Source organism: Hypomesus nipponensis, chromosome 8 (genome assembly GCF_054491055.1).
Source record: "Hypomesus nipponensis isolate SF chromosome 8, ASM5449105v1, whole genome shotgun sequence".
NCBI lineage: Eukaryota > Metazoa > Chordata > Actinopteri > Osmeriformes > Osmeridae > Hypomesus > Hypomesus nipponensis.
Window position 1 is genome coordinate 6,881,874 of NC_140368.1, and position 14,691 is coordinate 6,896,564.

At 43.9% G+C, this 14,691-nt stretch overlaps 1 protein-coding gene across 4 annotated transcripts; it reads left to right on the forward strand.

Moving 5' to 3' along the window:
• The first annotated feature begins 90 nt into the window (after positions 1-90).
• Positions 91-14,172, forward strand: mettl4 (methyltransferase 4, N6-adenosine). 4 transcript variants are annotated; one of them, XM_084702932.1, is made up of 8 exons: positions 91-522; positions 685-750; positions 853-1,213; positions 1,332-1,401; positions 1,527-1,701; positions 1,819-1,925; positions 2,031-2,122; positions 14,024-14,172. In XM_084702932.1, exons 1-8 carry the CDS (start codon positions 271-273, stop codon positions 14,074-14,076), a joined length of 1,176 nt encoding a protein of 391 aa, XP_084559058.1. In that variant the 5' UTR covers positions 91-270; the 3' UTR covers positions 14,077-14,172. The 4 variants fall into 4 exon arrangements, with proteins under 4 accessions (XP_084559058.1, XP_084559059.1, XP_084559061.1 ...); XM_084702933.1 differs by lacking the exon at positions 14,024-14,172 and adding an exon at positions 8,318-8,643 and having other exon boundaries at positions 92-522; XM_084702935.1 differs by lacking the exon at positions 14,024-14,172 and adding an exon at positions 7,896-7,983 and having other exon boundaries at positions 92-522.
• Positions 14,173-14,691: the final 519 nt, after the last annotated feature.

Here is a 14,691-nt window from a genome sequence, read left to right on the forward strand (position 1 = left end):
GGATCGCTAGCCCGCACGCGCTGCGGAAAACGCGCTGGCCTCACTACTGCACATGCGCAGTGGAATTATTTTGGCCAATCTTCAAATGTAAGGTAAAAACAGCGTGTTCAACTAGGAAGTGGAGCGATTTAAAAAAGATGCAACGTTTTGGCTTTGGTATTAAGCTTTGTGATAGTTTACCACACAATTAGCCATAGCTAGCTTAAGCGAGAATGCAGTTTGTTTAGCCTACTCCTCCAAAAGTACAGGTTTTGCTGCTCTTTTGCGGACATGTCGATTGTATTTGAAAATGATAAAGGGTGGCTTTTGGACGCATGTTCACTCATAGACCAGGGACACGCACGATGCATTTCGCAGTCTAAAGCAGATCGAGAGCGTTATTTTAAATGTCGTTTCAAACAGCAATGTTTTCAGATTTTAAAGTGTCATTTTAATATGAACCCCGTTAATACTGATCCGCAAAAAACCTTAGACAATGTGTCCAAGGCTGAAAATGGGACTACGAGTAGAGTACCATCAAAGGTAAATGTACCACCGTTGTGCCTTTGAGCAAGGCAGAGTTTACTAATTAATTGCCATACTCTGTTACTTCCTCCTATGGGAGTGTGTATGTGAGTAGACTACTCGTGTATTGTGTCTTGTCCTCATCACATGTTAATGGTCATGGTTTGCATACTCCCACAGAAAAGAAAACGGAAACGCAGTGATCTAAACCAAGGGGAAATTGACTCACTGTCTTACCACGTCAAGGTGATGTACACTCATGTCAGTCATGTTTACCCCCCCCCCCCCCCATGTTGCCTGCCATCTTTAAACTCTCAACATAACACTGTGTGTATGTGATTGTTACAGGTTAGACCATTCATCGCTGAGGGAACCAAATCCCTGGTGGAAGCTGGTCTGTCCTGTGGATACCTAAATGGAGAGATGGGCCCACAGGGGCCCCATCCCTTTCAGGAGTGCAACCTGGCGGCACTGTGTGACTTGGCTAAAGTGCTCCCTCTTGTGTCTGACCCTGACAAGAATACTCAACAGGTACAGTTTGTTGACTCTGAGGATGACAGTGCAACGCACCTGGACCTGTTCACACGGGTCACAGAGAACCGTATGGACTGTGCCATGGAGGTGACACTGATGGGGGAGAAATACATCATACCCCCACAATGTTCCTTCCTACTCTCCGATTTCACCAGAATGCAGCCGCTGGTTGACCGTAAGTGCATAACACGTGGTTGAGATTTCACAGCTGACATCACTGCAGCGCAGTTACAAATGGTCTGGAGACAGTGAATAGCATCTGGCTCGTGTATGACCGTGTGTCTCCTCTGCAGGTGAACAGACATATGAGCTCATTGTTCTGGATCCGCCATGGGAAAACAAGTCTGTGAAAAGAAGTCGCAGGTTAGCGGAAGAATCAAACACTGCAACGCAGAAGGGATGAACAGCAAATCCAGAGTGTGTGACTCTGTTAGGATGCATGTCCTTTTATTTCCCCTGTCGTTACGATTCGCCACCTCTGCTCACAGGTACAGCTTCCTGCCTTCCACCCAGCTCAAACGCCTCCCCGTGCCCTTGCTGGCCTCTCCAGGCTGTCTGGTGGTCACCTGGGTCACCAACAGGCCCAGCCACCTGCGCTTCGTCAGGGAAGAGCTCTACCCACATTGGGGAGTGAAAGTTCTAGCAGAATGGCTATGGGTCAAGGTAAAAGCACATTAGGAAGACAATGGTAAACATGGAGATGAAGTAAGCGAGTGTGTCTGTGAATATTAGCTATAGTTGTAGTGTTTTTGAATCATGTTGTCGTGTTGTACTCTTCAGGTCACAAGGTCCGGTGAGTTTGTGTTCCCCCTGGACTCTCAGCATAAGAGGCCTTACGAAGTGCTAGTTTTGGGTCGTTATCATGGAAACAGCACAGAATCCCCCAGGTGAGACCATTTATTCTTTAGCCCTATACCTTTACTTCCATTTTATCAGTGTGTTCTTATATTCTCATTGGTCATGGATTATTCACATGAGCCCCTGTGTCTCAGTCCTTCAGAGACCTCCAAAATCTCTGTGGAGGATCAGCGTGTTATTGTCAGTGTCCCGTCAGTCCTGCATTCCCAGAAGCCATCACTCTCTGGTAAGCATCTGTAAAACAGATAACTTGTTTAAGTATAAAAAAATGTGTGGGTTAACTAAATCTTGCCACTAGAGGGCAGTACAACAACACTAATAACACTACATGAAGGGATTCGTTGACCAGCTCCAACCAGCGTTGTCTATATATTTCTCACTTCTTCATAAAGACAGAAGAATGTCTTAGTATGAACTAGGGGTGGGGGAGAAGAGATGCAGATGACCTCTGCTTTGCAGCTCTCTCACCGTCGTGTTTGAGAAAGCAACTACGTTGTTACAAGAGCATGCCATTTAGTCATGCAGGTTGCCACACCCTCATGGCCATAATACAGAAGCTGCGACAGGTAATTAAAGCCTAATTGGGAATTTACCACCTTTGTGGCCTCTATGTCATTACATTGCAATATTTATTGTGATTAGAAGCAAGTGAAAACTTTTAGCTCAAATCAAAACTAAGCAGCAGTGGTGTTGGAATGGTGACAGACTTCAACAATGAATATGCAGAGAGCCTTTGAACGAGCAAGGTTTGACGTCAGCAACCTCCTTCTCAAGGGAAAGCGTTTTATTATGCCGTAGATTTACTTGGAGAGCAAGCCAGAGCAGGAAGAAGGTCTGTCCGTGCCCTTTCAGCTAAATATAAAAGATGCCACTCTGTGTAAATGGCAGGATATTGTCAAATATCCTGCCATAATTGTCATTATGGTGGCCATTATGGCGGCCCTGTGAAAGAGTGATGCTTTGTGTTGTGTAGATCCTCTCTGAGGGTTTGATTTTCATCTAGTTTAGCTCAGGATTCAACCGTGTAGGTCAGTTTGGCGTCTGGAAAACAATCACACCTTTTTACGTTTGGGCGGCTTGGCTAATTCGAAATGCCCTTTTGAGTGAAACGCAATAGCTCAAAGAACAAAATGGGATGATCCTTCAAACCTTTTGTCGTCTTTTTTTTTTTTTCGGGGGGGTTGGGGGTGGTAGCTGTGAACTAACCTGCTAGTGATGTGCTCCCTTTCTCTGTCCTTGCACTGCAGTCCTCCACACCCCTCTCTCCTCCCCAGGTTCCATGGGCACCATGGTGGGGGTGGGTGTGGCTTTGTTGTGGGCGGCAGAAAGAAAATGTCAGCTGGGCTGGTCCTCGTCTCCTGCGGAGAGAACTCCCCTGAGATGCCACCTCACATTAAGAGAAGTTCCAACTGAGAGGCATTGAATTAACTTTATTGATCCTGAAAAGTTCCACTGAGCTGGCAGGCCTAAATGACCATGAGGATTATGGGTTTTAATGTAAGATATTAACTGTATACCCAGAGGCATGAAAAAAGATATTTGGCTGTCCTTTCCCTACCTTTGGAGAGGATTATGCAACATTTTGAAAGTTGTCTTTAAAGCAGGTGAAGTTATTTCCAATCTCAACCATTAATTGTTGCATTGTGCAGTCCCAGTGTTTTCCAGTGAATTCCAAATGTGCCAGCTCATCTTGAGTCAGTGCCCGCTCCACCCCCTCCACTGCCTAAGCCTCAGTCATGACCTCCTGGCACAGTTGTCTCAAACACCCAGGGAAGGGTTACACAACCCTGTGACCCTATAGCTTTTGGTCCCCTTCTTAACTGGTGATGCTGACAGTGACATTCAACTTTTGTGTGGGGGCAAGGGGTAGGGGCAGGAAACAAACAGGGAAGCCTTCTCACACGTGACGGTGTACATTTTCCTGCCAGATGGCCTAACTGTTGGAAAAAGAGCGTTTATGTGTGTCTGGAAAATTCAATGTTTGCTTTTTAATTGGTATCCAATTTTTTTTTTCATAATGACTGAAATAGAGAAGGATGCTTTCAGCATCGCAATATAATCAGCTGCTAATTGGCAGTGCCCGCTTGATGGACTGGGATCTGTGATTTGAAAAAAGAAACGTCACTACATTTGTAATAATACCCCACAATGTAAAAGTTAAGTGCAGACAGTACAGTCACTCAGTAATGTGTGTTTTCTCGTTGACTCACCAATGCCGAAACAATTCATTCCAAACCATGCTGAAAATAAACGTGGTGGTAGATGACTGGGTACAGGGGTGTTGTCGGTAGTGAAGTTAACCAATCGGAGGTGTATGCTCTTTCATTGTCTGCCACAGAGAGGCACGTCACCTCCCTCCCTCATGAGTGTGAGAGCACAGCACACGCAGAGAAATAGACCATGAAAACTTCCTTTTAATTGTGCCCAAGTTGAGTGCCTTCTCATTGTCTCTCCAACTGCTTGTCTTGCACCTTGTCCTTTCCTCCTCGGTGAGTTAAAAGCGTAATTAGACCTTTTACTCTTCCAACTTTGAGAGTCGAGTCAACCGGAGAGGTCTGTGTTCGGCTGAGAGGGGCATGTTTGGCCTTTACTTCGCCTGCAGCTAGTTCCTATGTGACGTGTAGAACGAGGGGAGCTGAGGTAGAGGGAGGGAAGGAGGGAAGGAAGGTGGGGTGGGTGGTGAATTGTGTAGTTTGGATAGATGTCTTGGGGGAGTGGGTGGTGGTGGTGGGGGGAGGGGGGGTGGGTGGTGTTCATTAACTCCCAGCGGAGCGTAGGCTGTGCTGAGGATCGGGGTGGCGCGTGTGAGGGTGCATGTGCACAGACAAAGCTGTGAGAGGTGGCGTGGGAGGTGAAATGAAACATATCTGTCAGGTGTGTGCTTCCCGGAATGCCATTGTTCCCATAGATGCAAGGTCAGTCACTCAATTGCTCTACTTTAACATACAGTCCTACTCTACATAAAACCCAGATTTGAATAGAACACAATAGAACATTATTGAATTATTGTATTGTAAAAAAATACAAATGTTCCATTGCAAAGTAAGCAGCAGAGCTTTGGAGACAGGCAGGCATTCTCCAGCTGAATCTCTCTTTTCACTGACTGAGCCGTCCCTTCTCCTCCTCTTGTTGGTCTCTCTCTCCCTCAACAGAGGTGCTGAAGCCGTTTGTTGGAGCGGACGCTAGCTGCCTGGAGCTGTTTGCCCGCAGCTTGCTGCCGGGCTGGGCCTGCTGGGGTAACGAGGTGCTCAAGTTTCAGCATGTCAGTTACTTCACCATTGAGGCAACTGAAGAACCCATAGAGCAGCCTGCAGAGACTTCCACAGAATACCCCGTAGAGAAGCCTCCAGAGGCTTCCACAGATGTATCCATAGAGCAGCCTGCAGTCACGGAAACCCCCTCATCGTTCTCCTCCCACACTGGTCTAAGAAACTAACTATGGTGCTGTCAGGGCTTTTTGTATCCAAGTCCCAATTTGTTTTTGTAAAGTTTCTGTGAGCGCTTGAACATCTTTATCTGTTTCCTCTTTGATCTGTGATTTCTGTTTTCTGGGTCGTAGTGTGTTTGCTTGGTGGTGGATCACAGAACCGATGGTGTGATAGAGCTGAGATGAAAATGAAATCACTCCTGTGCGCAAATCAACTTTATGTAAGGAACAAAATCCTTGAATTCAGAATCTCAGCTGTCATATTGCCCTCAACAGAACAGTTTTGACTTTGCTGCTGCAGTAAGAATGGGATGGAAGGAAAAACTACTGAATGTTTAGATAATATTTATATTTTATATTATCTGAAGTTGTGATTTTTTTTTATTTTTTTTTTACAGTTTTCAGTAAATAAAAATGCCAACAATTATGCATCCGCCTGATAATTGTTTAAGTCAGATTCTAACAACAATGTGACACTATGTCCTGAAAGACAGTGGCCATAAGATCATGGTTCTGAGACCATTTGTTGTATGTCAGAATCCACAGGACTTCAGTGCATCATCATCTACATCAGTGCCCTCAGGATCTACCTCAGTGCTTCCCTATCTGCCCTAGTCACTTCCTAGATCCCTTAGTGGTTCAGCATCTGCCTCATATCCCTTGCTACCTTAGCGGATGCCTAGGCATCTCCCTCATCTCCTCAAACAAGATCACCAAACTCTCATTCCTGCCAGATTGCTCAGAGTTGATTCTAAATCAGAGCAAGTCTCTCATCCTCCTCAAACTGTCTCTCACCATTCATGCACGCTTTTGAAAGCAACTTCTGCTTTCTCTCTCCAGCGGGATTGCACTCTTGTGATGGGCCTAGGGTCCAGGGGGGGGGGGGGGGGGTGTCACCTATGCTACATAATGGGGGAGGTGGTGCTGCTGCAAAAGGAAACTCAGCAATCTCCGACAAATCCGGAGAAAGACTGATGCAGATTCATTTCAACATTACACCTATTTTCTCTGTCTCGCTCCATCTCCTTTCACTCTTCCTTGTGGCGAGAAGATCATGACTGAGAAACAGAAAAGAGAGGATTTATTGTAATGTATTCCTGTCTGGGTGAGGAGAGGCAACTGTATTGGGCTTTCAACATCCAACTAATTAAAGGAGGGTAAGGTTTTCTCATTAGCTCCCTCCCCAGGTGTGTAGTAATTGATTTATTCTGTTTTTGGGCATAGCCACATTCAAAACAACCCTGTATCCTTCAAACTCCCATGGAGCTGGCAAAATTAATATATTAAATTAAATGCCACATTGAATCAATGCTGAATATGGGAAGTGTTGTGGGTGTTGCTAATATAGCATTATTAAGCTTTTAAAAACCATTAATGATAGGTTACATAAGCTTTAAAGTATCTATCTAAAACATTTTTGACAGAAAGCCTTAAAGTGCAAAACTCGATAAGATAAAAATGGTTGAACTCGATTTGAGTTTCTCATCCACCTGTAGCCTCCTCCTCTGGTAGGGTAGAATCACATCAACCCTGTTGACTCTGGTGACCTGCGTGGCGCAAGTTCTCATTTCAAAGTTAACCAGTTTGGTCATAGGCACACATCATTGCACCAATCAGTGTTGATGGTGAAAAATTGTATTCCAATCTGTAATGGTCTGTTTCCTAGTGTCTCACTTCCTGAACCGATTCCCATGGTTCATCTTGGGTAATGATCAGTGATCACCAGTAATCACGTCTGCAGCCTGTAAATTGTGTCCATGCTTCGTCACTGACTCCCCCCGCCTCGCTGTTACTCTCAGAACACGCCAAGTTATTCTTAGGTTTCAGTTCATATCAAAAGATTGAATAGGGCATCACGAAGATCATGACATTTTAGTGGAGGACTAGTGCCAGCTAAATGAATGTGCAATGTGCTATACTCAAAACTGTTTAACTATTCAGATTGTTAAGTGAGTTCTTTTATAATAGGTTACTGTTATATATTTCACTTCCAAGGCTAGTGCTGCTATTTAACCTTTAGTAATCCACTTTCTAAAGTTGAAATATTTCCCTGAAACAGGGTATTGATTTAATATACGCATCCAAATAGAATGCTTTTCTTTTTCCTTACTGGGAAATTGTACTTTCAGCCCAACAAAGCCAACCTGGTCACCAAGGATTCTCTCCGTACTGAAACAGATCAATGTATTGTCTGCGTTCCCACGGAAACGTTGGCCTAGCCATAGAAACGCTCACTCCTCAGCCTTGACTTTTTAGAAAGTCTCCATTTTGAAAATGGAAATGGACTTGATGTGTCCTGGCTGATAATTCCTGAAACTGGTGTGCAGGAGCCCATCCATGACGCAGTTTATCGACCTTGCCTTCTCATACAGCCTCCACCTCATTCACCCCCACATACTTAAGCATGCACAGGCCTCCGTTTGTGTAATTGGCCGTTTGTTATTGAAAGAAACTACAAAGTAGCCTACGTGACAGCATCACCATTTCTCCCGTATATTCCAGAGATGGCAGAGACAGGAAGGTCAGATACTTTGACTGCAGTCCAACACCTATCTCCATCGTCTATTTCCAGATGCCACCCACGAAGCCCGTCCTTTTTGACAAATGTCTTGGCCTCAAGCAAACACACCATTTACCACACTGACGTAGCGTAGAAGCAAAACCAGACCCACAGAATCATCTACTGCGTCAGGCAAGTTCGTTGACTCATTATATTGTCAATGTGATATCACTAGTGTTATATCGATAGTCAAAGAGGAATACAATAAGTAACTTCTCTTTTCACACTCTCTACTTTGACACCTCACAGATCAAGTCTGTGCTCTGTCTCCTCTACTTCTACCTCCTCTCCTTCTCTTCTGGGCCACTATCATGCCTGCCGCACGTTCCTCCCCCTTTACACTCCCTCCACACATGCACACTTTACACTTTACTCCTCCCCCCCCCCCCCCCCATTCTCTCTGAAGAGACAAGTAATTAAGGCCCTTTTTCCAGATGCCAGCACTGGGAGGAGCGAAGGTGTTCTGTCAAGCCAAGGATGAAGCAGGAGCCTGAACACACCCTTAACCTCCTCCACATCTTCACTCTTTTTTCCAGTCTGGCACATTCATAGCTCAACAGTCCAGACTCTGAGCAGAGACAGAACAGTCACCCTGTGTAAACGACAGTCATTTGATTAGACTCACGTGACTGCTTGTCTGGTTTGTGATTTTTACAAATGTGACTAACGAGAATATTCAGCGTAGGAATAGATTATAAATGCAATATCACTGCTTGAGAACAAAATAGGCACAGCTCACCTTTTGTACTTTGTACATGGATGTTAGATGAACATTACTAAAAGTTTTCCCTTAAGGTACATTACTCAGATTGTGAGTGATATTTCTTGAAAGAATCTGCACTGACAATCTCCATCATTTGTACATGACATGGATGACAAATGATGTTGCCGTGGATAAAGGATTTGTGCTACAGTGATACAGTGCTCTGGTCAAAGACAGTTTTAGAGACAGCAGTATTGCAAACTGGCAGCCTTTGGTGTTCCCAAAGGAGCTTGAGAGATAGAGATAATTATTTTCCAGGAGCCGTCATTCTCTGTCGGATGTTTCTGACTAACTCTGCTCTGTTCTCCTCTCTGACACATCAAAACCACTGAAACCAGACCACACACACAGCCCAACTGGTGAGAAAATAGCTACTGAAAAGTTATTACAAAAGGAGAATGAACATGGATCCCAGATTGTTTATTATTAGGGAGATAATCTCTTATGTAAGTTAGAATGTAGTATTGTGTTGGCTGGATACCATTGATTTGTGTGTGTGTGTGTGTGTGTGTGTGTGTGTGTGTGTGTGTGTGTGTGTGTGTGTGTGTGTGTGTGTGTGTGTGTGTGTGTGTGTGTGTGTGTGTGTGTGTGTGTGTGTGTGTAAGGATGTCAGATCTACTGAGTAAAGAAGAGATGCTCAGTGACCTTACTTCTATACATTGGGAATGGGATAATTTAATCAGATTAAAGATGCTTTTTTGTTTCCCATCGGCATGCTCTACCAGTCCCCCAGAGGATACTTCTCATTTACATATAGTGGAGACCATATAGTGGGCTTGAATTAATTTTGAATACAGATATGATGCAATGAAGAAAGATATAAAATAAATAATGTGGTTAAATAATGTAAAAGTCACCAAGCCACTACCTTCTGAGAAAAAAAGATTCCCCTAAATTCCCAAGTGAGAACCCAGTTGAATGAAATTGTAATCAATTCAGAGGTGATAACCTCTCTACCAAGAGAATGCGTTATAGTGCTTCATATTGGCCACATACATCACCTAACCTCTAATGGAGTCAAGTATAAATTGAAGCCAAAGTTCAGTGTGACTGGTTGGGTCAGAGGTCATCACAGTGCAATAGGAAATGTTCAGTGACATTCCAAGTCATGTTTACATTTAATATGGTGAAGGTTACTTGCGAAAACAACCAACACCTCAATCTCTGTAGGCTCAGACTTTAGACAGGACAGCATGGTGAAAGGAATCATCTAAGCACACGTTTGGGTAGGTAGATTTACGACTGCACATTTCCAAATCCTGTCATTTTTATGTATGGGCAAGTTGAAGGCTTTCAAGACATCTTCCTCTGTCCTCTTTCCCCCTCCTTCTCCCTCCTCCCCCTCCCCCTCATCCCTCCTCACCTCCTCTCTACCCTACTTTCATCCTTCCCTCTTGTGCCTCCTTTCCTCCAGTTCATCTGCTCTCCTCCTTACCTTTCTCCCTCTTCACCCCCCACTCCTTCCTCTGATCCTCTCCTTCCTTCCCCCTCCTCTCTCCTTTTCACCTCATCTCTCCAAATCCTTTCCACCTACCACATCATCCGGCCTACCCTATCTTCATCCCTCTCCACTCCTCCTTCATCCCCCCCTCCTCCCTCCATTGTTGATCCACCCATTGTCTCTCCCAGGATGATGGAATGCTGGCTGCTGATATTTGCTCTCCAGATTACCCTGCAATGAAGGAGGACAGACATCAGTAGTGCAGGAGCCCAATTGAATTTTGAGCTTACAGGAAATCAATCCCTATTCAAACTGCACACCTCACCACTTGGCTTTAAGCACATGGGAATGAATTCCAATTCCTCAATCAGGCGCCGGTAAAGTTATAAACCAAACATTACGTTGGCTGACAACGAATATGTAATTTGGAAATTGTGTTGAATATCAGATTTCGATTTGAATAAGCCTGAGATTCTTTTCTGTCACTCCATCAGTCGTTCAGGCGGTCCCTTCAGTATTCAAACTTAGTGGGCGGCTAATGTCAGATGGACAGACAGAGAGAAGGTTTCCATATTCATTCACAGGATGACTCGTGTCTCTCCTAGGTTTACAGATCTGTCTGTCAGCAGAGCAGCGTGTCAGTGAGTCAATGAGGGGATGTCAGGGTGGGAGAGAGAGACGCCGCTTCAATATCTGGAAATGAGCGGACACCCCCAAAATAGCAATGGAAAGTCAGGGAGACAAATGGAGGGATATGAGCAGGCTGCTTGTCAGTCTGACTGACAGGAGGATGATGCCGAAGCTTCCTGGTCTGTGACGGCAGTAAAATCACTTAGAGCTGAATTTACTGAGATTTGGCTTTGTTGAAACAGAGAGGAGCTTCATAACAGCTGGCCCTCCTCTGCTGTTTTCTTTTCGGGCAGAACAGGGTGCTGGTTGTTCATCGGAAAGGCTTTGATAAAGCTCTTTGTGATATGAGAGGCATTAGGTATCTCTTTCCACAACTGAAGATATGGCCAGGGACATGACTTCTTTGTGCACAGCACAGGCATTGAGAGTTCGCACTGCAACAGAAACACAGGATAAGCAGGAGCACACAGTTACACATCAGCCAGATGCTCATGTTCACGAGCATTAACATGCAGTGACAGTATTTCTTCTACGTAAGTATTTATTATTGATGTAATATCAAAGATAGGTTCACACACTACCCATTGTTTTTCCATGGTGGGGAAAATAAATGGAATGATGAGGGGTTTTTCCTTTATTTTCTGTGGAAGGAAAATGTATCTATGCAATAGCACTCGCACACCACTGTATAATAACTAATACATTCAATTATTATCTTGTGTAATGCTATCTATGAAGTCATGGCTACTATAATAAAATGTTAGTCAGTTTTGATTGTCAAGACTAGGTTGTGTTGTGGGAGCTTAGTTTAGAGATGGTACAGATACCTTTTCTGTTTTGCTGTTTGGTTTCTACCACAATGACACAATTCAGTGCATAGGTGCATCAAACTATCTCTCCATCCACCCCTCTCTCTCCTCACTCCCTTTTTTTTTTTTACAGTATAGCATATGCTTTAACACAACTAAATCAAGTGCAAATCATAAAAAATCGATTTCTCTCCAATAACATCATGGTGACAGTTATTGACAGTATTGATACTTTGAGATGAACACTGACACTTGGTCACTCAAAAAAGGGTCAGAAACTCAGAGCAATTTAGGATGTTTCCTGTTTGCTGTCCATTGCTGTTCACTTCTTTTCTCCTCTTAGCTAAAGTCCATTGTCAACTTATCTGGCTTGGCTTTCACCTGAGGTCAATTGTTGCATCAGCCCAGGAAACGTACACACCCACCAACAACACTCCCCCCCTTAACACAATCAATAGGGTTAAATTGGGTATTTGAAATGTGTCAGCCAAGATGGCCTTGCTCTGCATAAAGTAACTGAATGTTTGTAAAAAGATCAAAAATCCACAGCCATTTGGGTTCTCTGCGCGGCGGAAGAGCAGAAATGGTTTTCAGGAGGAGAATACCAATCCTCCAATCTCTCACCTGCAAAGGTCGGCACCATTCCGGCGTCCAATTCTCAAAGATCCCATTTTAATCCAGTTATAAAAAGTTTCTGGACTGAGGCATTTCATGCCACATCTCCTAGACTGTCCTGTTGTACAGGGAAGCAAGGTGGACTATACACAATGTGTCCTTTTCAAAGACTAAAACAAGTTATTCTAGTTTTCTGAAGATACATGCCCTTCAAAATTTGGAGCATGTTTCAGGGGAATATCTGTCCTGTTCAGTAGACACCTGGTTGTGGTCATGAACAAATCTGCTGCGTAATAGATGAGCAGGGCTGGGCAACATTTGGAACCTTTGCGCTTCCATGTACATTACTGTGTGGGACGTGAAAGGGCAATGTGTTGTGAATATAGCGTTGTGAGTTTTAAAGAAGGAGGAATAACAGTTTTGATCTGGAGGATCGAGTTAAAAGATCCCAGTAGTAATGTCCTCCATCACACCTCTACTAACTTGAAACACACACACACACACACTGTCTGAGAAAGGACCAAGGACCAAGACGAGTGTCCCAGTCTTAGCGTAACAAACATTACTTTGTGAATCCTTAGAATAAATTTAGACATTTTACACTTAGACATTTTAGCAGACGCTCTCAGACGAGAGAATAGAAGTAGCAGTGGGAGAGAGCCCTGGTTTTATTTCAACTTCCCAGGAGAAAATAACTAGTCAAGTCTGCTATTACTGTAGTGAAAGATGAATAGAAAATGAATACACTCTCCATGACTGTCACCGCGGGAGTGTGTGTGTCTGTGTGAATAAAACTAAATCGGTTTGTGTGCCACTCAATTACTGTACGTATGTGTTGGACTGTGAGTGTGTGTATCAATTACTGTACGCATGTGTTGGACTGTGAGTGTGTGTGTGTATGCACATGTGTTTATGTATGTGTGTGTGTGTGTGAGGGTGTGGCTCGGGCAGATTGTTGCCAATAATACAGATGGAGCCCCAGCCAGGGGAAATTCCATCAATCACAATCCCAGCGGTGTGTCACCCCCCCCTGCCCCCTCAAGCTACAGGAACAGAGATCTCCATTTTATACCGTGACCTTTAAAGCACACATCCGTGGGTGCTCAGGAGCTGGGGTGGGAGGTGGCATGTTTGATAAATAGGGAGTAGAAGCCTCTGTAGCTGCAGTCTTGGTGAGGTTTTCCAGAGGATGCGAGGCTCCGGCGTCTCTGCGTCAGACTACAGACGGTGGTTGGCTATACTGAGGAGACTGGACTTGTTGACTGAATCCCGTAGAAGGGATTCAAGTTTCAAGGAAGGACTTACACACCGAAGATTGTCATCAAACGAGTGAACCCATCCATTGCATTACTTGTGTTCTTGTTCAGCCTACTGCATTGTCCTGTAGCTAATAAGGCTGCGCAATTCCAAGGTTTTCTTCGAAAATTCCAGCCTTATGATGAATGAGTTGCGTAAGTAACAACGGAATGTCATAAGTGCAAGGACTTCTCAGACATCAAATAAAGAAGAGAAAGAATCAAAAGTACATTTAGCTACCGAGGCAGATACATTGGCAGAGTCAGAATGTGTTTAAAGGATTGTGGTTGGAAAATGTTGCACTCCATTAGAATCTGCCCTGAATAGCAAAGGATAACAAGAGGCATTATTTATGGCGTGCATGTGTGTGTCCAAGTATCTTCTGTTAGAAGTATATAAATCAATGGAATTGAGGATGACAGACACCATACATACAGTCATGAGATATTTCAATAGCTCCAAGCCCATGTATTTTTTCCTTGGTCCTCCATTAATTCTTCTCATGTATCCATTCCCTATGAAATCAAGGGGAAGGTATTCTGAAGGTGTTATGATGTCATGTCGGGTGTGTTTGTTTTGCTCACAGGGAGACACCTTTACTTTGAAGTTGGATGGAGCAGAGAGCTCCAACGGTGCTGATCACGGCAGCAACACCTGGTCTAAGCTGCCTGATTCCCTCCGCCCCCCCTTCCCCTCTTAAAAAAAAGTTTAAACCTCAAAAGAAGGCCTGATTCATTATCAGAATCTTAAATTATTCAGCATGTCTTCAAACGTAATATTTGTTTAAGGCCCACCAAGTTGTTTAGCTGTAATTAATATAATTTTTAATAAATGCTCACTCAACATGTTAACATTCGACATCTGTCGATGTCTACCGAACATCTAAGACTAGTTTGAAGCATCAACAGTTACATCAGTCACTGTCAGCTTTGACCCTACAAATCCCCATACTTTGATTCTGTAGTTGCTCTGTCTATGTTGTACTGACAGTTATAATTGATGAGAGAAGGACATGGAGAAAGGATGGGGCAGTGTGAGGTCACCTGCACAGAAATCTGATCCTCAATGAGTTATGGCTTTCTCAAAGATGCTTCAACACGACACAAGACTGTGCAACATCAAAACCTGGCTACTGAATGAAACGTGAACGAGACTATTCTGTGAAGATACATTTTCATCAGAGGGGACTGCTGGCTACATTATTTTGAATGATTTCTTCTTTTTGATTTTTGTATTAATAAATGTAAACTAGTC